This window comes from Gobio gobio, assembly GCF_949357685.1.
Source record: "Gobio gobio genome assembly, chromosome: 17".
Lineage (NCBI taxonomy): Eukaryota > Metazoa > Chordata > Actinopteri > Cypriniformes > Gobionidae > Gobio > Gobio gobio.
The window spans coordinates 15,313,559-15,339,551 of NC_137110.1; the positions used below are offsets into that span (position 1 = coordinate 15,313,559).

Consider the following 25,993-nt stretch of genomic DNA (forward strand, 5'->3'; position numbering starts at 1 on the left):
ACTTCTGTCTACTATTTACTCAGTTTTACACAGTTCTTCAGGAAGACAGAAGACATGACAAATGTTATCACCAAAGCCTTTATCTCATTTCATTCAACAACAAATGCTTTTTCTTACATTCACAAAAAGAGAGAGGAAAAAACTAATATTTTTCTTTTGTTTTTAAGGGACTTTAGCATACCACATAGTTCTTAAAAATAAAAAAAGATACATTGGCAGCCACACTTTTTGTGGTGGGGGGAGAGAGATAATTTGTTAGATTTGTATTAGAGATACAAAACACCAACAGAAATTAAAAGTCATGCAGACACAGTGAGAAACCCAGAGATGAGGAGACAGAATCATTGCAGTGACGTGAGGAAGCAAGGAATTTAAATAGTAATGAAAAAGTCAATCTCATAATTTCGTACTCAGCCAGAGATATTCAGCTTCTTACTTCTGTTCAAGCTCCCATCCCATTAAGCTCATCTAAAACTAACCGTAAACCAATTCTTTTGCATGCTCCCTTTTTGATCTTATGCTCATGCTTACACCTGAATATACAGGGCAGATAAATGGAAGCATTCTCCAAACGGCATCATAGCAGCTCTATACTCAGTATTGCAGGACTGCATCCTTCACTTGTCTTTTTCAGGACTGAAATAAGCTCAATGACTGGTAGAGAGTGATAAACTACAATTTTAAATAATTGTAGGTCCCACTTACAGTGTAATTACACATTTAAGCACCGAGTAAAATTAATTAACTGCATGTACTGTAGGGTTAGGGTAATTATGCATTATTTAGTAACTATGTAACATAAACACTAAATTATAGCTTTACCGAATTTTATACCCTTTTCTGTGTTTTGAGGGGGTATCACATAGCATTCAAAATATAAAACAAGTGCACAAGAGTTTTCAATTTCATTTTACACATTTGCATGTTGTATTGTATTTATTAAACTCCATTACGTATTGAACCTCTGAGCTTTTTCATTTCCTTCACCTCTTTAAGGCTTTTTGGACAGCCATGCACTTATTTACTCCTGTATGGTACCATTTTTAGACAGGATGTAACAGAAAAGGAAGCGAACCATCACTCACACAACACACACTCACTCACAGAGAAATGTATAATCTTTGACAAGGCCATAATGTTGAATGTTATTTGAAGAATTTGTGGTTCAATGGATAATGCAGCAAACAGTCACTAGGGCCTCATGCGTTTCATGAGCGACAATGTAAAGCCCACTCAATGTAGTTTAAAAAGGCTTATCTCTCTCTCACACACACATAAAAATAAACAAACATAACTAAAATTATGGTGTACATTGAATTAGACAGCGAATACACCAGATTCTTACATGCTTTTACTCTACAGAAGGTGGCTGCATACAGTACTACTCCTTATCAAATATACAGTACTAGTCCAAGTTTGGAGAAACTGTTTTCATGATCTTAAAACTTTTTTTTTTGTTGTTGTTGAGAAATATATACATAGTGCCTAAGTCTTTACAAAACGTAAATTTAAATTAAATTATTGGGCCGAATTTGGCTACTTAGAGAAGCTAAAATATAAAATTTATTTTTGATTCATTTTTTGGGGCTCAATCACTCAAGTTATTACAAAATGCGGAAAATAATAAAAATAAAGAATGAAACGTGTCCAAATTTGACTACTGTAGATATCACCTAAAAATGTATCTTTTATAGGGACTTCTTCAGTATTAGCACATCTGTGCTATTTACTCTGAAGAGTCTATTAATATTGCTTTTTTGGTTTTAGTAAGGTTAGTTGTCTCAGCCATTCTGCATAGCAAAAGAATCTGACTGGACATTTTCCCCCGGTAAACTGGCTTTGCATGAAATCCAGCTCAAACACAATAAAAATGCCATTACAGTAAGTGCCTTTGGGCTATATGCTCATGATGGGTGATTGCTAACTAAATGTATAAAAAAATGGCATTGGACTTCACATTGCTGCTTCACATGTGGCTGACATTTAAACCAGGCTGCATGCTTCAGTACAATGGCACGAAATCTAAAAAAGACCCCAAGAATCAAGTAAATAAATACGTACAAAAAATAAATAAGCTATACCAAGACAGTGATTCAGCCTTTGGCACAGTCACTCTTTAGAACAGAAAAATATCAAATTCGGGTTTTACTGATATACAATGAATCACCCATCTATCTCTCGCTTAGAAATCTTTCGGAGTGTGTATGTGAGAGGGAGAGAGAGATCATGAGAGTGATATGTTGGATTGTCTGTGGTTTTAGCTTGCTAAGGATGTTGAGTCTGTTCCTTCTTTCAGTGACGCTGAGGGTCTGGTCTCTCCAATTGAAGTCCATTTGTTTTAGTGCAAACGTACAGAGAGATGACCCTCAGTAAAACACAGACAGACACACAGGTACACACACGATTAATGCCAGACAGGGAGATGATGTGACATTCCATGCGAATGTCCCAAAGAAAGTGTCTCCCTTTAACTGGATTGAAAAATTCTAAAAGTCATGGTTCGAAATGTTTCCCTCCACAGTTTTCTCTTCGTTCTTCAGTTTCCAGTTCTTTCAAAAATAAATATTCTGTCATAGTTTACTTACTCCCATTTGGGACTTGATAAATGATGACAGGATTTTCATTTTTGGGCTCACTATCCCTTTAAATGTGATATTGAAACATGATTGGCTGATGGCTGTGCATCATTTACGGAATGGTTTGATCTGTATCTAAAGAATTCTTCTGAACAAAAATAAAGCTAAAGTAAGGAGACACAAAAATACGACATCTTCAGGTATCAAAAAAAGGTTAACAGCCATCACTGCACATCTCATCCGCCAGTCATGTTCGATCACATTAGGACACTTTCCCTTATTCACATGGGTCCATATACAGTATACACAGCACACCTCCAGTGTCTTCACGGGCCCCTTTAGCTACTCAGGAGAGAGTGTTCGTTTGAGGGAGGATGAGAGAAGGGAAGAAGGCATTGTCAGAGTGGGTTCAGTTGTGTGTTAGACACTGAAAGCGGTTTTTGAAGTACAAGAGGCCATTTTTGGTGTGTGTCGCATCAGATGAAGCAGGGGGGTAACGGAACTTTGCGTAAGTTTTGTCGCTTTCCGACTGGCCCCACGGAAGCTTGATCTTAGTGGCGTGGTTCACAATGACATCATCACACGACCCAACATGCAGGGAGCCGAGCCCATCAATAAAAAACTCTGTAAAACAAAATATGGAAATGAGAAAATTTGTTTAGTCTCTGTGAACCATGGTGTTTCTTTGTGTCTCTGTGACTGTAATTTCTTCAGTCTACAATGATGATGACAAATGCTGTCTCTTTAATATTGCAAAAAGTCATATATGTTTGAAGTAAAATGAGGGATTATACACAAACACACACACACACACACTACGATTCAAAAGTTGTTTTTAATGTTTTTGAAAGACTTCATTTATTTGATCAAAAATACTGTAAAAACGGTAATATTGTAAAATATTACTTTGGTAACACATTTTACAAGAATGCATTATAAATCATTGATAAGCAGTTATAACTGCATAAATAAAAAGGGCAACTTGAATGCAATACCTGCCAAATAGTGAGCCATCTTTAACTCGCATGTTATAAATGCTTAATAAATGTGTTTATTCACACTTATTTAACTCAAAACCAGATTCCTGACTTATTTCCTGATGTAGCAAAATTTTAGATTTTTTTTTTAAATGGTTCACTTTACATCAAGGTTCCCTTTTACAGGTTATTAATGTCTGTAAGACATGAATAAATGGTTTACATTATAAAGTTACAGAGGTAACTTATACCGGAATCTCTTTTTACAATTATTATTATTATTATTATTATTATTAGGGCTGTCAAAAGATTAATCGCGATTAATCGCATCCAAAATAAAAGTTTGTGTTTACATAATATATGTGTGTGTACTCTGTTAATTATTATTTATATATAAATACACACACAAGCATGTATATATTTAAGAAAAAAAATATTATTTTTTTATATAAAACATTTATATGTATATATATTATAGATTATATAAATGTATATACAGTATATACATGCAAATATTTCTTAAATATATACATGAATGTGTGTGTATTTATATATAAATAATAATTAACAGAGTACACACACATATATTATGTAAACACAAACTTTTATTTTGGATGTGATTAATCGTGATTAATCTTTTGACAGCCCTAATTATTATTATTATTATTATTATTAATATCCCATTAAGTTATGGCTGTGCTCTTTTTTTTTCCAAATAAAGTTTGATAATTTCATCTTGATAAACAAGAAGAAATCAAATTTTATACATTTCTGTGGATAGGCATCTGGACCATTTTGCAGAGTTTGGGTAAACAAGTGACAAGTGACATAAGCCATGAGATATTAATGAGAAAACCACAAATACAACACCCTTTAGTCTTACTATGATAGTCAGTTTTTGCTAGATCAAGAAATAAATCAGGAATCTGGTTTTGAGTTAAATAAGTGTGAATAAATACATGTATTAAGCAAAGTTCAAAATGTCTCAATATTTGTCAGGTATTGCGTTAAAGCCACCCTTTTTATTCATGCAGTTATATAACTGCTTATCAATTATTTATAAATGCCTTTACTGTCACAATTTAATGCGTACTTGGTGAATTATAGTATTATATTATGTAATTTCTTTAAAAAAAATCTTATGACCTAAACTTGTGTAAATACATAATACACTAATAATTTGATAACATAAAAATGTTATCTTCTGCAGATCTCAAAATGAAATTATATTTTCATACTGTACATTATGATTCACATGTATAGCATTTAAAACCATTGATTATGATTCTTAGTATTTCACTTCTTAAAATAGTAGAATTGTACTATTGGCAATATCATAATTTTTTTTTTAGCTCATCAGTATCTGCTAGATAGATCTGCTAATTTATGAGTTAGATTTTTGCTAAATACTGCTGTAAATGCACCACCATCCTAGAATCACCTATTCGTGTGTTTGCACTCCATTGAAAACTCACCCAGATGAGCAACACGGGCTAGCCGCGGGTCAAAGCCAACCTGCTGCACTTTATCTGTCCTGGCAAGAAAGAAATTGATGACTCCATCAGTGACCACGCAGTGAGGAAACCCCTGGATGATATGATGGAAGCCTCGTCGCATGTGCAGACAGTCCCCGTCTTCCTCTCCAGCCTCAATTGAGATTGTCTGCCTGTAGGTGGCAGTGTAGCCTGTAACTTCACGCACTGCTCCTCCAACCTAAACACACACAGCAGCCAAACACTAAGAACAATGCAGAGAAGATAAATCGAAGCAGAGGACACTCTTTAGTACAAGGTATCTCTTTTCATTAAAAAAAATTTTTTAAAAAATAAAAAAATCTCTTTATAAAAAATGTCTCCTTCTCCAGGGCATGTCTCCAGCTGTGCGGTTGTGCGCACAGAAGACTCGTTCACTGGAAAGGTCACATAGATGACTTTATATTGACTCTATACAAATCTATTCCATTCATAAATCTACCTTTATAGGCATCAGAGTACTCAAACTTTCACAAAATTCAAACAAACATGTTTTGTTCCAAAAATAGCTTCCCTTTGGAACTATTTGAACCATTTTGAACTTTACATACATATGAACAATTGTCTCCTCTGTTTGAATTCGAGCAATCACTGCCAGACTCGGAGAGTAGGAAGTCAGTTTAGCTCAGTGTGTAACTCAGTTGAATGAACTGTATGAAAAAAGGTTTTTTTTCTCAAAACCCCATTCTCAGAGAGAAATTCCACTAAGCAATACTTTTAGTACAGCCATCAGCACCAGCTCTGTGAGATGAAAACACAACAGTGATAAGAAGTGTGTCCACTCCTACTGCTGTTGGCCTTACCAACACATTTAAAATAAAAACTCCCTCAGAAACTCCCTCTAATGCTCACCCAAGGTAATAACATGGCCACAACGTGAAGCCTAAGGTGTGCATTTTGGGTCAATTATGTTCCTTATACATTTTTATCCTATTGTTTGTTATATTTATTTGCTTGGTCAATGTCTTTGTGGGTGTTGGTTGTTTTTCTGTTGTAGTCTATAAGGACCTTTGAAATAACTGAAATCATTTGGCGAAGTGATATGGAACTATAATGCATTTATTTATTTATGCTGAAAAGATGTTTGTGCTAGAATTTTGATGATTGATATTTTGTTCTATAATGCAATGAGATTCATATACTTTGAGTGTCACGTAAGTGTCCAATTCTGTTTTTGTGCCACTGTATATGAAGCTAAATAAAAAAAAAGATACTCCTCATTTCTATTTTTTACTATGGCACAGCGAGTTTGTTTCTCTAAAAACAGTTAAAGAAAAGAACAACACGATGTATAACTCCACTACCACTTGATCATTTTAATTAGCAGAGACTGAGGCTGTTGCTGTGGATATTGTGAGGTGGGATGGTGCCTTCTTGATTAAAGGTTTAACTAGGGACTCTGCCAGTTCCAAAGGTGTAAGTTCCTCACCACAAGAGGGACCTTAAGAAACTCTTTGCTTCCTGTGCAATGGAAAAAGTCCTCAAGGGGTTTTTAAGCCATTGATGTGCACCTGAGCCACCTAAACCATACAATGTCTCTGCAATGGCTCTTCCCTATTTAAGACTAGGTTATAAGTGTGTATAGTATTTTTTTGTCCCCCTTTATTTGAGATATATATACACAGTGCTGTCAATCGATACATTTGTTTTACTAATTAATCAAAAAATTTTCTGAAGCCTAATTAATAACGATTAATCGCAACTAACGCTAAAGTTTTTAATATATTTTTACATTGTAATAATTTCACATTTAATCTCCAAATTAATGTAGAAACATAAAGACAGTATATTTTAAATATGTGATCTAACAGGTAGGAAATATACAGAAATGTATCAAACACTTCACAGTCTTCACTGCATAAATTATAAATTAAATATAGATTCATCTTTATTAAAGCTACAAAAGTTCAGTCAAGAGCAGTGAGTGATTTTCTCTTTATCTTTTTGACAGCCCTATATAAATATATACTTCACGTGATTAACACTGATTATCTCTTCATCATGGCACCTAATGGGTGGTTAGTGGGTGGGATATATTTGGCAGCAGGGTGAACATTTTGTCCTCAAAGTTGATGCGTGCAATCGTAAGGATTTGATCTTATTGATCCACGTGGGGAGCGAAGGCTGGCCTGTGTGGTCCGATCAAACAGATGAGCAACTGTAGCTCAACTTGCTCAAGAAGTTAATGCCCGTTCTGATAGAAAGGTGTCAGAATACACAGTGCATCACAGTTTGTTGCATATGGGACTGCAGACCAGTCAGGGTGCCCATGCTGACCCTTGTCCACCGCCAAAAGTGCCAACAGTCGACACGTGAGCATCAGAACTGGACCACGGAGCAATGTGCACACAGCACACCTTCAGGGGTCAAGTGGAGTCTACGTGTCGAGGGGTCAGGGCTGTTTTGGCAGCAAATGGGGGACCATCACAATATTAGGAATATTGTTATGCCTGATCGTTGTATATATAAGACCCTTAAGATATATAAACCCTTTCTTATATACAGCATATATCATGTTACATACAATCTATATTTGAACATTTTCTCACCAGGTCAAGTGTGGTTTTCTCCAGCACATCCACCAGCTTCTCTAGCTTTGTGTTGGCAGTGAAGATAAAGTCATCATCCACCCACAGCACATACTTGGTTGTGACTTGTGACACGGCCAGATTACGACCAGCAAACCAGCCCTGAGACATAGACATACATATCAGATCCCATCATATTGCATGCAAACAGACAGGAATGGGTCAAAATTAAACTCTAAAAAATGTGGGTCATTTTGGCAACCCAGTGCTGGGTCAAAAATGGATGAACCCAGCAATCAAAAGGGGAACTATTATTGATTAGCAAGAACACCCAAAATTCTGCATAAATAGTGTTTTTGTTTGTCAGTGAGAAAAGATGCAGAAAAGAATAGCAAGTTATACAGCTTATACAGATACATTTGCTTTTTAAAAGTTTAATATTGAATAACATACATTTAAGAACATTGTTTTCTCCTGCCAATAAACACAGTAGTAGCAATACAGACAAAAAATATCAGGCTAAGTACAGCCAAGAAACAAAGACTGAAAACCTATAATAAACACTAGAAGTCGGTAATAAACTATTTATTAAAGTTAATCTACAGGATTTTTCTTTCTGTTGAAATCACTTCTCCTTGGCGCCATTCCGGCTTGTTCTTTTTCCGTTCACCACTTGAGTGATTTGGATGTGAGAAAAAACCCTCTGACAAAACCCTCCAGTTTTAAAAGAACATGCTCCTTTCAGCAGGCAGTTTCAAAGTTCTGTCTTCTATCTGCTTCAAATAGTTTTCTTCTATTTTCCACACATATTACAGTCATGAGTGACAAAATCACAGAAAGGCGAAGTGGTATCGGCACACATGATCCACATTCCCAACCCAGCACCAATGGGTTACTGATTACGAATGATTATCAACCCAAATTGGGTCAAATCAACCCAGCTTCCTCACCCAACAGTCTCAACCCAGCATTTTTTTTTGTTAAATAACCCAGTGTTATTTAGAGTGATATAAACTGGTATAAAAAGGAAGTGACCTACCTTTCCAAAGGGCATGATGTAATGTTCAATATTTGGGCCTGACACAGTTTGCGGGTGTTCGCTGTCGTCTGCTATCACTATTGTCACAGTTGGATAGTACCGTCGTATGCTGTCAATTAAATCCTGGAGCTTGTCATAGCGCAGGAAGGTTTTGGTTGCTATGGTCACAAGAGCGCTGATGTTGTACTCTTTGAACAGGGAAAGGTAAATGTGAGAGATTTAGTTACTTTACCAATAACACTAAAATCACAGAATGAAACAAGCGAATCAAGTGTAACATCTAATGAAACCTCTAATAACGGTTTTTAATATATTTTAAAAAGTAATTTATTCCTGTGACAGCCAGTCTTCAGTCACATGATCCTTCATAAATCATTCTAATATGCTGATTTGGTGGAATGGAAACATTTCTTATTATTATCAATGTTGAAAGCAGTTGTGCAGATTAATTTCTCTATCTTTGATGAATAGAAAATTCAGAAAAGCAGCCTTTATTTAAAAAAAGTTGTTCTTTGTAAAAGTGTTTACTGTCACTTTTGATTAATTTAATGCATCCTTGCTGAATATAAATTATTAATTTACTGACTGTTTTTAAGTGGTAGTGTAAGTGATTAACCAAGTTGGATCTTTTTATGACTAATCATAATTTGAAGTTTAATTTAATGTAATTTAAAGTCTCTAAGGACTCCATTATAGAATAAATCTTCAGATTAATGCATCTTGTAAAAGGTCGTGCAAAATATTTAAGCAAACCTAAAGCGGTCTGATTTTGCATCTCAAAGTATATCTGCACAGGTTTTAGTTTTAATTAACAATAACAGCACTGATGTATTCACCTTTATCTGCATCAGAGCCGGTGTTGTAGAGTTTGGGTGTTACTCCATGACGAATCTTGATGGTGAAAAGAGCCTGATGTCCTTCTGTGTCTAACTGCACTGAATCATAAGCACAGAAAAACTACATATGAAATAAAGATTATCCAGTCCTGAGTTTACATGTACATTTGGGATGCTTTTTTGTTTGTTACAGGAACGTCTCGGTTACATATGTAACCCTCGTTCCCTGAAGGAGGGAACGGAGACGCCACGTCGGAGTACCGACGAATAGGAATCTCGCTTGCGAGAGCCAATCTACTTCGAGTGTAACTAAAACGAGCCAATGCACATTGGCATGCAATGATTGCACCAGGTGCTCATGCCATGCAGCGCGGGTATAAATGAGGCACAGGTGATTGCATTAGTCAGCCTTTTGCTGAGGAGCCGAGTGTGTAGACTGGCACCCCAGCAGGGTGCAGAGGACATGTCGACGGGACGTGGCGTCTCCGTTCCCTCCAGGGAACGAGAATTACATATGTAACCGAGACGTTACCATTCAGTCGGTCACTCTCGACGCCAAGTCGGAGTACCGACGAATAGGAATCCCTACCAAAGCGCCATGGCCTCTGGCCCCGTCCAGTGCCCTGTGTGAGCTACCTGAGCTCTCTTACCTGATGAGACGGGGCTCACACCGGGAAGTCCATCACTGCTGTTCTGCATGACCCGCTCAGTGAATATTGGATAACACTGGGAAAGCGTGCCCAGTAAGGGACGCTGCGGAGCCCACATCGTACCCCAAAGGAGTTATGTGGAGTAAAATGCTGAGCCGTAGCCCGCAAGGAGACGGGGGCACAGTCCCACTGCAGGGAAGGCTCTCCCAAGGGAAAGACACGGGAGACCGTGGAAGAAAATATGGGATCCCCGCAGGGTCACTCATATGGCCCAAGCCCAATACCGGTTCTCAAGGATTCAGCAGCAAGGGGCCTGATGCCAGACGTTCCGCCACGTCCGGCACAGAGGGCGGTGGAGGACTCACAGAGTTTGCTTCTGGAGAATATAAGCACCGTAGCGATGGACATCTGATCATCAGGGGGAGCCCCGAAGGAAACGGATGGTGCACATCTCGAGGACGGCCCACCCAGTTCCGACGGCAGCTCTACTGGCTGCGGAGTGCGGGAGGGATGAGGGTTCCCCAGGGGTTGGTTCCCTGGGGGAAGCGCACTCAACGTAATCCTCAGGTCACCCGTGCTACTGCCTGAAGTAACCCTCTGTGGAGGGTTAGATCGAGGCAGAGGCACGGGGACTCCACCCCTTGCGAGATGGAGTCTAGACCGCAACTCCGAGATGGTCATGTTCCCACAGTGAGAACATGAGTCATCCACCAGCGCTGCCTCAGCGTGCTGAACACCCAAACACGAGATACAGCGCTGATGACCATCCCTCGGTGACACCCAGAAACACCCAGATAGAATGTCATCTTTAAAAAGATGCAAGCTCTATCTGTGTTGCTCTTTCAGAAGGACACTCTCCGTGGTGCTGAAGTTTCTACACCCAGAAACACACAGATAGAATGTCATCTTTAAAAAGATGCAAGCTCTATCTGTGTTGCTTTTTCAGAAGGACACTCTCCGTGGTGCTGAAGCACGCAGGGGGAGGAGTCGCGGCAACGCACCCAGGGGAATAGTCACTCTCACACAGGGCGTTCTAAACCAGCCGTAAAAACGGCTTTTTAGCGCTCTCCACCTAGCGCACCGTTTGCTCAAAGAGAACGCCCTGCGATCGCTCTGACGAGACGACAAGAGAGATGGAAACCCACGCGACCGCTGCTGCGCCGTCACACCAACACCTGGCTGAAGAGATCCCTTCCGAAGGCAGGGCCTTCTCAGTCAGGACTGCGAAGTTCTCGGTGAGTGTAAACAGGCTTGTTGACACCATGAAACACTCGGCTCCGAAGCAAAAGGTTGACTAATGCAATCACCTGTGCCTCATTTATACCCGCGCTGCGTGGCATGAGCACCTGGTGCAATCATTGCATGCCAATGTGCATTGGCTCGTTTTAGTTACACTCGAAGTAGATTGGCTCTCGCGAGCGAGATTCCTATTCGTCGGTACTCCGACGTGGCGTCGAGAGTGACCGACTGAATGGGAACTACCCAGAAGCTGCATACCTGTGTCAGCTGTGCTGGGGTGGAACAGCGTGTTAGTATATGTGATAAACTGGAGCTGTCGATTCAGACTGGACAAAAGGCCACTGCTCAGGGTCATGTGCATCTCGCCATCACCCCTGACCTTTACCCCCTCCACCTCTGCTGCCACATTAAACGTGCCCAGAGATGCTGAAAAGTTCAGCTACAGAGAAGGACAAAAAACAGTGTTTAGGAAGCATCCGCAACACATGGGCACAGGAAAAAGACACAAATTATTCATATCACTTACAGTATAGAAATCTCTGGGTAGCTCTTTTAAGGCCAAACCTGAAACACATTAAAGCCATGTATTGTTACTCTCCAAACAAAATGAAAATGCATTAAACTTCCAACTATTACAGTTAATTCAGTAATCTAATAATATTCTCTTTTCAGATCGTAAAATCGTGTGCGTCATGTTATTATTCTGCACAAACATATAACATACTTCACCAAACGTCAGCAAAATATCAAGCCATTTTCTAATTCAGATTGCATAATTTCATTCTTGGGTGAATTATCCCTTTAAACGTTGGTGTTCATTACATTGGATTAAAAATGTATTAATATAATGCCTTGCAAAAGTCTCATCGCATCTCTTCTGTCATATTGCAATATTCATTTAACTAGGCACAAAAAGAGTAATACCTGGTATAAGGATAGTTTTAAGTGGCCGAACCTCCACACCCTGTGTTGGGTATTGCAGGGGGTTGTTAGCTTCAGCTACAATCAGCAGATCAGCAGGGGTCTGCGACCTATACACACACAAGAGCTATTATCATTAACAAAATTAAAACCATTCAACAAATACTTGAAAAAAAAAAAAAAAAAACATTAACAGAAATCAAATAAAATATGAAAAAAAAATTTTTTATTTCAGCTAGTTGCCAAGGCAAAATTTCAAATTTTTGCTTACAGCTGAAGTATAAAATAACTAATACTAAATAAACTAAAACTAAAAACTAATACTTAGGACATATTTGTTAAATGTTCCCTAGTTTTGTGTTTCTTGTTTTTGTTATTTGGACTTTTATTTTGAAATGTATTTCTCTAATTTCTGTTAACGTCCTGTGTTTAGCATAGACAGTAAAAGAAATGGACAGAGCGACGCCATAGACTTCAACGGGGAGAATTGAAGTCAGGATAGGAGCACTTACTTCCTGATGGCTGAGCGTACTGCGCAGCCGCAGACTGAGCTTGACGACGTAGATGTGACGTGATCAGCCTGTCCGACAGTGGCAAGTCTTCTAGTAGTTGTGCAACGTAAAATCTGAATCACCGAATCTTGCAGAGACAGAGAGGGTGAGCAGCAGGGCCGGATTAACCATTAGGGCAACTGGTCACTTGCCCAAGGGCAATGGACTTCTAAGGGGCCCTGGGCACCGTCAAATGTTATGTTAGATCACGCAGTCCTCACTTTGCAAATAATATGCAGATTTTTGCAACCCTGTTCGATTAAAATATTATATTAAATCATTTCAAAAACAGTGTCTGTGGCTTGTGCGGTAAAAAACAAAGGGGTGGACAAAATTTGGGCTGGTTTGGGGTCAGTTTGGCGGTTTTCAAACAACTAAATTTTATAGTCAAATTGGTTAATAACAAACTCAAGTGTGCATGTACTCCATAAAATCATAAAATCGAATATATGACTCCTGACCATCATGAGCACACTGGCCTGATCAGGACATCTGCACCTTTTAAACTGTCCAGACTGCCCTGTACTCGCCCCAACAGCTGCTGAAAGAGGTTTGACTCAACGATTAATCAATTTGGACTGTGTTAAAGGATTAGTTCACTTTTAAATAAACTTTTGCTGATAATTTACTCACCCCCATGTCATCCAAGATGTCCATGTCTCTCTTTCTGCAGTCGAAAAGAAATTAAGGTTTTGGATGAAAACAGTCCAGGGTTTTTCTCCATATAATGCACTTCAATGGGCTCCAAACGGTTCAAGGTCCAAATGACAGTTTCAGTGCAGCTTCAAAGGGCTTTAAGCGACACCAGACGATGAATAAGGGTCTTATCTAGACAAACCATCAGTTTCTGTGAGAAACCGAGCAGTATTTATGCTATTATTTTACCTCTTATCAGACGAACGTGATCATCTCTGAGCTCCGCCATAACTTCCGGAGAGTGAGGTCAAATTAGATCGTGGTCATAGATATATCGATAGTAGATGCCTCATTCTACTGATCCGTGCAGTCGATAATGAGGCATCTACGTATACATCTATGACCACGCTCGTATTTGACCTCACTTGGCGGAAGTTATGGCTGAGCTCAGAGACGATCGTGTTTGTCTGATAAGAGGTAAAATGATAGCATAAATACTGCTGGGTTTCTCACAGAAACTGATGGTTTGGCTAGATAAGACCCTTATTCATCGTCTGGTGTTGTTTGAAGCTGCACTGAAACTGTCATTTGGACCTTGAACCGTTTGGAGCCCATTGAAGTGCATTATATGGAGAAAAACCCTGGACTGTTTTCATCCAAAACCTTCATTTCTTTTCGACTGCAGAAAGAAAGACATGGACATCTTGGATGACATGGGGGTGAGTAAATTATCAGCAAAAGTTTATTTAAAAGTGAACTAATCCTTTAAGTTCTGCGTTATGTTCTATAAATATGTACTTCACGAAAGACATAACGCTACTGTAGTTCTGTCTGAAGTTAAAGCACAACACAAAGGTAAACGCATTCTTGTAGTTCTTTTTTGTTGTTGTAGGATTATCGTACAGTATCAGTGAATGACACATTTGACTGTGGTGTGTGTGTAATGTCTGCTAATTACATTGTTTATTCCGATTATATTGGGCACTTTTTGTACTTAAATTAGTTTATTCTTACTTTTGACATTTGAAAATGATGCATGTGTTTTTCCGTGGGTTAAAGTTAATTTCGCGATTTTGACAGTTTCCACTTGGACATTTTAGTCATGCATGACTGTATTTGAATATATTTGCCCTGTTTTGATTCATTTTCCTGGGAAATTTATTTATTTTGATTTTATTTGTCATCATTTTGTTTTAAGGAGATACAATGGTGCTAACCAACCTTGATTGACATGGCAATGAAATTATATCACATTATTTTGGCAGTTCAAATTTTGGGCGTTTTTTTCTTGAATTGGGTTTGTTTTGGTGAGCTTTCGGGCTGGAAATCGTCGACCCAATCAGGCGACACTGTCTGAAATTTAAGTGAGAGCGCTAAAAGAAAATGAAAAAGACAAAAGGAATTGAAATTGTTTTGTCTCTTGAATGCACTTTATGCTGAGGCTATCTCAGGCTAAGCCTGATTTGTTAGAATAGAAGTATAGGCTATATGCTCTTGGTGATAGCGACTTTGCGATTGTTGCTTTGGGGCAGGGGCAGGGGGGGCCATTGAGTCTTGTTGCCCAGGGCACAGGAAATTGTTAATCCGGCCCTGGTGAGCAGGAGCAACTTTTGATGAATGAAGCAGGATCTGCAACATCTCTATCTGCGTTTATGCCTCCACGTCCCCCCGATTGCCTCATAGACAGTAAAAGATTGCCTACGAGCTTCTCCTCGGGTCTATGCGGTAATTTTCTCAACAGCGCGACACAGTCGCGTGGTTATGACGCAATCGTTAGCCTATATTTTACAAAAACAGCTTCAACGGGGCGATAGTGTAAGATACAAGGTAATGGAGCCTTTTATACATTGTCGTGTTTGATTAGAAATAAACAATGGACGAATGGAGTCTTTAAACACCTCAGATGTAAAGATATTCACTGTCAAAGTGAGGCCAAAATGAATGGGAGTCAATAGGATGCTAACAACAGGTGATGGCTTGGTTAGCAATGGCCGTGCCTATGGGTGGTACGCTTTCCGGGGGCTGGGCTACACCCTTGGTGTTTAGTTTCTGTTTTACTTTGTTTATATAGTCATGTCACCTTTATTTTTATAGCACTACACAATACAGATTGTTTTAAAGCAGCTTTACAGTTACCCTTGTTTGTTGCCAAGTGATTGATTACTCAAATCTGCTGCTTCTTGTTTGCCTCTTGTTACCCTGTGTGTTTCCTGTGTCTGGTGTTGTTCCTTGTGTTTGTATCATGTGCGTTGTTTTCAGTTCTGTTTTCTTGCCTGCCTAGGCCCGTGTCTGGATTTACTCTGTTTCTGCCTGCATTTACTTTTGGTATTTTGTTAATAAACTTCTATGTTGCTCTTGGATCCTATTCACCATCTTTTCTGAAGCACCCTTTGTTACAGTATTAAAAAACTACAAAAAAATTACTAAATAATGACATAATTACTAAAGATAAAACCAGAAAATATAACAAATAAAATCTAATTTAAAATATTAACAAAAACTATAACAGTATATCTATCAATTATGCTAAAATACACACATGTATATAGAAATCTATAGCTTTATTTATAAAAAACTCCTTAAACTTGCCTTAAAAATGTCCCAAATTCAGACATTTTATTTGATAATATATGGATTTATAAACCAAACGTTGGCACTGACAAAATGATTAAATGCACCTCATTTGGAAGCTTTGATACTCTTTGGCTCGCCGTTTCTTCATCTCATGGAGCTGGGAGGCCTGGAAGGCAGTGTGCAGGGGATGTGCAGACACTCTAGGGAACAATAGCTGAGCAAAGGGCAGGTTGATCCCTCGGCTCTCTCCTTCACAAACACACCCGTTGCGAGCCAAAAGCCTTATGGAAGAGGAGAAGAGATATCACATGATCATTCTGTCATTCAGAGAAGGCTCTGCTATTGCTCATTGGTCTATTGGCAAATGTTTGCATCCTCCTGAAGTGACAGTAGACAATGCAGACCTCAGACCTTTTTCTACATTTTGTTATGTTACAGCCTTATTCCAAAATTGATTAAATTCATTACTTTTTCCCTCAATTCTACAAACAATACCCTGAGAAAGACGTTTGTTTGAAATCTTTGCAAATGTATTAATAATAAAAAAATCACATATACATAAGCCTATTCACAGCCTTTGCCATGACACTCAAAATTGAGCTCAGACGCATTCCTGTGTCCACTGATCATCCTTGAGATGTTTCTACAACTTGATTGGAGTCCACCTGTGGTAAATCAGGCCTGTATGGTAGGGTGGCCAGACGGAAGCCACTCCTAAGTAAAAGGCTGCCTGGAGTTTTCGAAAAAGGCACCTGAAGGACTCCTAGACCTTGACGAAAAAAAATTCTCTGGTCTGCTGAAACTTTTTGGCCTGAATGGCAAGCGTCATGTCTGGAGGAAACCAGGCGCCGCTCATCACCTGGCCAATACCATCCCTAGTGAAGTATGGTGGTGGCAGCATCATGCTGTGGGGATGTTTTTCAGTGGCAGGAACTGGGAGACTAGTCAGGATCGAGGAAAAGATGAATGCAGCAATGTACAGAGACATCCTTGATGAAAACCAGCTGCAGAGCGCTCTGGACCTCAGACTGGGGCAAAGTTTCTTTCAACAGGACAACGACCCTAAGCAAATAGCCAAGATAACGAAGGAGCGGCTACGGGAAAACTCTGTCCTTGAGTGGCCTAGCCACAGCCCAGACTTGAACCCGATTGAACATCTCTGGAGAGATCTGAAAATGGCTGTGTACTGACGCTCCCCATCTAACCTGATGGAGCTTGAGAGGTCCTGCAAAGAAGAATGGGAGAAACAGCCCAGAAATAGGTGTGCCAAGCTTGTAGTATCATACTCAAAAAGACTTGAGGCTGTAATTGGTGCCAAAGGTGTTTCAACAGAGTATCGAGCAAAGGCTGTGAATACTTATGTAGCCTACATGTGATTTTTTTTATTTTTTATTTTTAAACCTTAAATGTATGACTGTTTTGTCAAACATTCTTACATATTCAGGTCTTTAGCGACCCAGATCTATATCTAACATGGATAGATCTCTACCTGTCGCGATAATGTATAAAACTCCTGATATTAGAGTAACAATTACAGAAGAATAAAATAAAACATATTTCGTTACCTTTTGGAGCTTGGAAGGGTTCAGTTTGAGCAGATGTTTTATACCATCATCACTATCCTCGTCAGAGCTCATTTCCCAGTACTTTCAGCATCTGGCACATATTCGCGACCTCACGCATATTCTCAAAACACGTACATTTTCAACGTCTTCAAAATAACGTCTTCCTTCACCAGATCCACCATCAAGTGACACTAATATTTGAATGTTTTCAGTACTTGCTCTGCAGTAAATCGCTGAGCCATTTCAAGTTTTGCAGATTATTCTTATTATTGTTTTGTTTTCTGTCTGAGGTAACTATGAGTGAAACGTCACTTCATCATTGTGTATCAGACATTGCCACCTCGTGGAATAAAGCTGAATTGCACTTATTTCGTCATTATAGATTCATTTATTATTGTGCAGAAAAAAAAAAGTACAATCTTACACACCTTTGGTCGTTAGCGACCCTATAAAATTTTGAAACAAAAAAAAAACGAGTGGAAAAACAGGCATTCAAATATATTAAATATATTCATTATATATACTTGTTATATTGTTTAAAATGGATTGATTGAGGAATACTAAGAAGGCTGATGTCTAACTTTAAAAATGAATGAGGAGGAGGGTAGTGAATGACGTCTCAGGTCGCTAAAGACCCGAGGTATGCCATTTGCAAAGAATTCAAACAATTTTCTTTTACGTTGTCATGATGAGGTATGGTTTGTAGAATTGAGGAAAAAAATCGAGGCATTAACCAGTATTAACTTCTTGTCTGTTTGATCGGACCACACGGGCCAGCCTTTGCTCCCCACATGAATCAATGAGTCTGGGCCACCCATAACTCTGTCACCGGTTCACCACTGTTCCTTTCTTTAGACAAATAGACAGTATTTTGATAAATACTGACCACTGTAGACCGGGAACACCCCACAAGAGCTGCGGTTTTGGAGATGCTCTGGCCCTTGTCAAACTTGCTCAAATCCTTACACTCGCACTTTACATTTACAGGACAATATTTCACTTCTGGGTTCAAATAAATTCATGTAAATTATTTGAACTGTAGTTTAAAGATAAGATAAATTGTAGATTTCAGAACAACTTAAATTTTTAGCGTATAAAAGTCTGTGGTCAGCGGTTTTGTTGTCAACTTTTCAAAACCTTTTATTCAGCAACGACACATTAAATTGATCAAAAATGACAGTAAAAACCATTTATGGTGTTACAAAAAAATTCAGTTTGAAATAAATGCTGTTCTTTTGAACTTTCTATTTATCAAAACATCCTGAAAAAAATTATCAAAGTTTCCATAAAAATAGTAAGATACTTTCATTCTTAAGAAGGAAGATGTGTTCAGAGTTTTGCCGACCGGATACGGCGAAAGTTTAATCAATCAACTAGCTCTGCTTCACCTTCTTCCTTGCTCTGGTTGGTTGTAGCGCTATCCTATTGCGTGCAGAGGGAATTTGAAAGACAACTGTTTATCCCGCCCCTCGGATTGAGCCCTGCCAATGGTGAGTTCCCAGACCCAACATCTTAATGCGGGTCTGGCTTGTCAGGCTAGTTTTACTGTATTTTTGATCAAATCAATGCAGCCTTGGTGAGCATGAGAAAAAAAGCATAAAAAAATCTTACCAACCCCAAATTTTTGAATGGTGTATATCAGAAAATTAGAAGTGGAAAAAGGTGTCAAAGCAAAAGGTTTTACGACCATTCTTAAGTCTTACTTACTTGAACGAATGTTTGTGAAGATTAACTAACCTGGCCACACTCTCCCTCACACGGTAAGGGATGGTACTAGCACTGGGATCCGGTTCAGGAAGTCTCTCCTCCAGTAGCCGATCAGCTCCAGGACCTGGTCTGTACCGGACATCCACAGTACTGTAGACCCGTGTGGGCCAGGAATGTAGCACAGCCAAAACCAGAACCACTGATGCTACCAGAGCTAACAGCACAGTCTTACGTAGGGAACGCATGCTACAAGCTACAACGCAAACAGAAACACATAGTGTTGAAACTTTATTCAGTGTAATTCAATTAAATTATATAGAAATGGTAGGGCTTCCTTATGTGAAACTTCATACTCCTTTAGTATCTAAATCAGTATTCTCTTAATTCAAATAATGAAGCATTGACTTCAATTCAATTGTCTAATTAGCTTCCATTTGATTTCCCTTCACTTAATAACAATGGGGGAAAACACTTCAGTAATTCCTTGTAACACTTCATAATATACTCACTCTATCCAATCAGAGCGAGAGGTACTGCAAGTTGCCATTACTGCTCCTAAAGGTCCATGGTACGGATTGGCTCAATCTTGATGTGATTGACAGTAGTTGATGAGGTTGATGGAGGGCTCTCTCCATCTGCTGGGGAAGAAAAAGCCCTTAGTCATGTCAGTTGCAGTGCATACATCTATTACTGTACATAAAATCATCAAATCTACTCATTCACAATATTCACAGTCTTCAAAAAGCACAGGTCCAAATGTCAGGCTTTATCACAGGGAAATGAAAGTATTTGACACAATAGTCAACATTTTTAAAGATAGTTATAAAACAAGATTCAGTTAATATCAAGCATAATCATTTGGTTACATTGAAGCATTGTAACTTATTGTTTTTGTGGAAACTCAGTGGTCACCCTGCTACATCTAAAGACAACTAAAATAGTCTAACCAACAGTGCTGGGTAGATTACTTTCAAATTGCAATATGTTGTTATTAACATAACCTATTACATTACACATTTTATGTAATGTATTCTGACTACTTTTTGACCGAACTTGTTTATTACATTTAAATGGGATTACTGTGTACCATATTGATATAAAAAACAAAGAGAAAGAATATATACTTTATTCTTTGTTATCAATATCATGTAATGCCATACACATTACATTACGACTTACATTACATTAGAACTGCAGGGGAAAAGCTAATAATTCATTAAAATATAAATGACAAAAAAAGTTTGACATAAAAATGTCAAAATAAAATGAAAATAAAACACTTAAATACTTTATTTGTTTACCTCCATGTCAATGTGACCATTACCAACATCAGGCAACTGAAAGACTTTCCTAATGTATACAAGCAGAAGGATTTTTTTTTAGAGAGAAACATTTAAAAGAGAAAAAAGAATTATAAATATAAATAGTAGGGATGCTCTGATCGATCGGCCGATAATCACATTTTATGACTCAGTAGTCACTAAATTTGGCCGATCTCACAAACCGATCTCAATTTGATGACGTAAAGCACATGATGACATCAAACTTTAGCACCGCAGTCACCTGTCATGTACAAGAAAAAAATTTGGCTGAACTTTGACAAAAGGATTTAATACATTGAACCTGATTTCATTGCCTCTATCATCTGCTCTCTGTGTCTGAGGCGGGGCTCAGCAGATATTGGCCAATATCGGCCAATCATGATGACAGGAAATAGGAAGTCATATGGGCTGCAAAAATCTTGGTGGGAGCATCCCTAATAAATAGTTTACTTCATTGTAATCATTTAATCTATTTATGAGCATTTTAAAATGTATTCTAATATAATTAAATTTACTTTAATTTGATCTCTAATTTGACAGTTATTCTAAATGATATTGATACACTGTCAGTAGTAGAAGCTTGCAAGCCTAGTAAGACAATGTAACAAAGTCTATCTGGGGTTCTCCTTTCTCTGTTTTCTGAAGCCTAGAAGCTCCTATTATAAAATTTGCAGTGGTAATCTAATCCAACAGTTCCAGTAATGGTAATGCTCAGTCTCCAAGTGAGCTGAGCTTAAATGAAATTAGATGATTTGTGTCCAAGACAGCAACATGGTACCAGATGTGGGCCAAATCTGGGCCGGTACTATTGCTCTAATACCATCTAATACTACAGGACATGTGTGGCGAGGGGGGTGTGGTTCAGCAGAGTCTGCAACTGGAGAGAGAGGCAGGAGACAAGTGGCAAGTAAGTGGATCAAGTACAAATGACTAACATCTGTCTTGTTTCATTAATCGGTCTGGGGGCTTGTGTGTGGCTGAGAAAGAGCTGGATCTGGGAAAAGTGAACTGTAAAACAGAAAGTTATTGTCTGATGCAGAGAGCACAGAGTGTGCCTGTTTTATTTTATGTTTTGTTTTGAGTTTTGAAATAAACGCACGAGTCCCAGCCAAGCCGACCCTGTCTTCTTCCTTCCTTATACCCTGAACATGATTTACTGATAATAAGAATGTAAAGTATAAGAAGAATGTAACATTCTGAGACATTCTACCAAAACAAGAGAGATTATTTCAATTTCTTTTATCATTAAAACAAAAACATCTTTCAAATAATGTATTTCAATAATGCCCCTTACAATACTGCATGAATTAAGCCACTGATGACAAGCGTTGACACAGATACATTTGCTGCATGAAGTTGAAATGCTGACAAAAATGTTTGAACAAATTATAAAGAATAATACTTAATGGACAGAGTGATGAGCATTGCCTTGTTTCTATTAAATTAAGAAAACCAACTGAATTTGGTTGCACTGTGAGTATTTCCAGTGCGTTTCGGTATTCGTTTGCATTGTGAGTATTTCCAGTGCATTTTTGTTTTCTGGTGCATTGTGAGTATTTGCTGTGCGTTTCTGTTTTCGGGTGCATTGTGAGTATTTGCAGTGTGTTTCTGTTTTCGGGTGCATTGTGAGTATTTGCAGTGCGTTTCTGTTTTCGGGTGCATTGTGAGTATTTGCAGTGCGTTTCTGTTTTCGGGTGCATTGTGAGTATTTGCAGTGCGTTTCTGTTTTCGGGTGCATTGTGAGTATTTGCAGTGCGTTTCTGTATTCGGTTGCATTGTGAGTATTTGCAGTGTGTTTCTGTATTCAGTTGCGTTGTGAGTATTTGCAGTGTGTCTCTGTATTCAGCTGCATTGTGAGTATTTGTAGCACCTGTTGTCAAACTGATGAAGAGGTTTTCTTAATGTGCTGGTGTTTTTTCTATTTGCATGCATTTTCTTCAGTTGCATTGCGTTTCTGTATTTGGTTGCATTGTGAGTATTTGCAGCACATTTCTGTATTTGGTTGCATTGTGAGTATTTGCAACACACCCATTGTCAAACTGATGAAGAGGTTTTCTTAATTTGCTGATATTTTTCTAGTAGCATGTGTTTTCTTCAGTGGCATCACGTTTCTGTATACAGTCGCATTGTGAGTATTTGCAGTGCGTTCCATTCGTTTACGTTGCGAGTATTTGCAGTGTGTTTCTATATTCAGTTGCATTGTAGTATTTGTAGAACCTGTTGTCAAACTGATGAAGAGGTTTTTTTAACTGTGTTTGATGTTTTTTCTATTTGCGTGTTTCTGCAATTGCAGCGCGTTGAGCTTTCTTGGCCACCATAGGGTTCCGAGAATTTGTTTTTTATTATTGAACAAAGATCACAGGGGAAATCACAAAATTATACTTAAGACAGGATAAGAAACTCGAGGTAGAGCAAGGCAATAAAGTACATTATCAAACTGAGAGTCTACTAAGAAAAGTAATTCACAAAACATCTAAAGCAATAGAAATTAAACATACAATAAATGAATAAATAGAAATCGTAGTAAATAACATGAAACTTAAAGTCATCTTCTGGAAATCAGGAGGTAACTCTTATAATAAAAACATATTTTAAAAGCATTTATAGCATCTTTCTTGATAAATGATGAACAAAGAGAGTCATAGAACAACTTTAAACTTTAACTTTAAACAACTTTACACAGAAAAGCCTAAAATTGGGCTTAGAATCAGTGACTTAACATTTATGCAGATGAAATTGGCCACAGAGTTAGCAGTTTCAATATCATCTATCCTTGGACACTGAGTCCCAAATCAAAAACATACATTCATTATTTCAAAAAGAAAAAGAGAAAGAAAGGAGAGAGAGAGGGGAACATTGCGTTGCGCAACTAACGCAGTAAAATGACCATTCACTTGCATCTAAACAGCACTCCATCTATGGAGATAAAACCCTGCGCAGCCCCGAAGAGTGTATTCATGCGACTTACCTCCTACTCATGTTGATGTGGTCTATACAGCAGGCCAATGCTCGGTGATTCCCAACCTACTGTAAACTATAGGCTAGCCTATCTCACATAGGCCGCACAGCTGACAGCATGCACCGTTGGCTTTAGATCATTTCAAAGCCTTGGCAAATAGTCAATAGCCATTAAGGTTCATGATAACTGGCAGACTCATCATTTCCACTGTCCATTCTGCCGTCTGTACAGAAATACAGAGAGGAACCGAAAGCCCCTTGGCCTGTTGTCTCCAAATGTCACATCATCCACAGAATATTCCATCAGGCAATGCAGAGCCATCATTCTATTAGCAATGTATCATGGAATCCGATATCGTTTTATTATTATTGTTTAAACGCCAGGAAATGAGTGCGAACAATAATTAAAGTGCTTAATTAATTGTATTTACTCAATAGTGCAGCAGAAACAAACAAATGTGTCGTAAACGACTAAGATAATGATATCAGTGCTAATCACATCAGGGCGGATGAGCGAGCAAACGCGTTCAGATAAATCTTACCTGTAATGTCGCGACCAAGAAAGGGATCTCCTACCCTTAAAATACCCCCGGCACACTTGTCATGTTAACGCAAACAGCTGATAAATGAAGAAAATCCGGTGGCATGGCATCCACCTCTGAGACAGAATGGAGGAGAGCGGAGAGTCGTCGGGCTACCCCCTCTATGAATAGCGATGGAGGGCTGCAGCGCGGCGAAACGCGCTCAAATGAGGAGGGGAGAATGATGTGGCTTCATACCGTGCGAGCACGCCTGCCGCACCCACCCACAAAGAAGCGTTTTTAGCTCTTAAATGCTTTTTGAGATTATGCAGGACCATTCATTGCTTACTGTGTGACTGTATACGATTGCTGGTAAATATATTTTCCCAGCTAAACGAGCTCAATAAAAAAAATTATACAAAGATTTATACCATGGTCACAGTTGTCACTGATGGTAGAATAAACCAAAAATGATCCATTGGTCAAAAAGAGTTAATTGCAAACAATAAAGCAACATAATTTAAGGTCTTGGCTACTTTTAAAATGGCTTTACAGTGTGATACAATCAGTTGCTTGTGCAAAATACACTCTAAAAAAAAAGGCTCGTAATCATAGGGGAACCTTTTTTAGTGCTATATAGCACCAATTTTGGTGCTTCAGTGGTTCTTCAGCGGTTCTTCAGAGGTGCTATACAGCACCTTAGTCAAAGAACCGGTGAAGAACCTCTGAAGAACCGCTGAAGAAAGAACCGCTGAAGAACCACTGAAGCACCAAAATTGGTGCTATATATAGCACTAAAAAAGGTTCCCCTATGATTACGAGCCAAGAACCATTTTTGGTGCAATATAGAACCTTTTTTTTTTTTAGAGTGTAGGGTTGCGGTGATGAGCCTCTGTCTTCAGCTGAAGGCAGGGAAAACCCCTGGCTGGATGGATGACCAGTCCAACTGGGATCCATGTCAAAATGTTCACATGAAATCTGCGCTTTCATCTATAATTCACACGTAATCTGTTTAAAATAATGATATTGCTCACTTAAAGAAACCTCTTTTGACCTCCTCCCTACTTTCTCTCTACATTCTTTTTCCATGATCTGACATAATTCAATGAGAAGAGCCGTTTTCATTAGAAATACTATTTCTGTCAGGATCAAAGTGATAGACAATTAGCATATAGCTAATCGGGAATTTGGTCTGATTCAGGGGGAATCAGAATGCCAAATCCTGACTGACGAGTGGAGGAGCTGGGGATGGAGAAGGGTAATTAGCTCCAGTAAAACGCGATAGCTGGTGATAGTACTATTGACATCTTGCACAAGGAGGTATGAAGGTATTTTTGGTGCAAAACAACTGAACACGCGTGCGAGTGGAATTTGTATCTGTAGAGCATATCCACATATGTGTAGCCTATCAATAAATTTGAAGTCACAGAGAAAAATATCCTATACAAAAATGTAATATATGGCCATATATGTACTTATATTTCAAATAGCATGACATATATCTATACATATATTTGACTTATCTGAGAACACAATATGCCTGCAACATATATGAACATTTATGTGTCCAAACATGTTAAGACAATATTTGAGTTCATCCATATATGATACCATATATCTGCATATATTACAGTATAGTATTGGTTTCTCGCAAATATGGACAACATTAAGTATAAATATGTGACATATTTGTGTTCCACATATTTAATAAATGTATGTAAACATACATGCATTTCATACTGATGCATTTTTAAAGCTGTGGCATATGGTTATGGTACTTTGTCGATGTATTTGTCAAAAATGACAAAGAAAACACTGCATTATTGTATTAAAAATACTATATTTGGTATTCACACAATAC

General features: G+C 38.4%; 1 protein-coding gene across 1 annotated transcript; it reads right to left on the reverse strand.

The window, feature by feature from the left end:
* Positions 1 to 66: 66 nt before the first annotated feature.
* b4galnt1b (beta-1,4-N-acetyl-galactosaminyl transferase 1b) lies at positions 67 to 24,357 on the reverse strand. Its single transcript, XM_079839939.1, has 12 exons — positions 24,154 to 24,357; positions 19,841 to 19,969; positions 19,362 to 19,584; positions 16,164 to 16,340; positions 12,302 to 12,408; positions 11,904 to 11,941; positions 11,636 to 11,816; positions 9,489 to 9,587; positions 8,653 to 8,840; positions 7,635 to 7,775; positions 5,029 to 5,266; positions 67 to 3,200 (listed from the first exon to the last, which is right to left on the reverse strand). Exons 3-12 carry the CDS (start codon positions 19,574 to 19,576, stop codon positions 2,986 to 2,988), a joined length of 1,599 nt encoding a protein of 532 aa, XP_079696065.1. The 5' UTR covers positions 19,577 to 19,584; positions 19,841 to 19,969; positions 24,154 to 24,357; the 3' UTR covers positions 67 to 2,985.
* Positions 24,358 to 25,993: the final 1,636 nt, after the last annotated feature.

What these genes read in the sequence shown, in the direction of transcription:
- b4galnt1b (XM_079839939.1), bottom strand. Translation starts at nt 19,576, where the DNA reads ATGCGTTCCCTACGTAAGACTGTGCTGTTAGCTCTGGTAGCATCAGTG. An exon ending in TAAAACTATCCTTATACCAG is followed by an intron (nt 11,942 to 12,301) that starts GTATTACTCTTT and finishes AATGTGTTTCAG; the next exon opens with GTTTGGCCTTAAAAGAGCTA. An exon ending in AGAAAACCACACTTGACCTG is followed by an intron (nt 5,267 to 7,634) that starts GTGAGAAAATGT and finishes GTGTGTGTTTAG; the next exon opens with GTTGGAGGAGCAGTGCGTGA.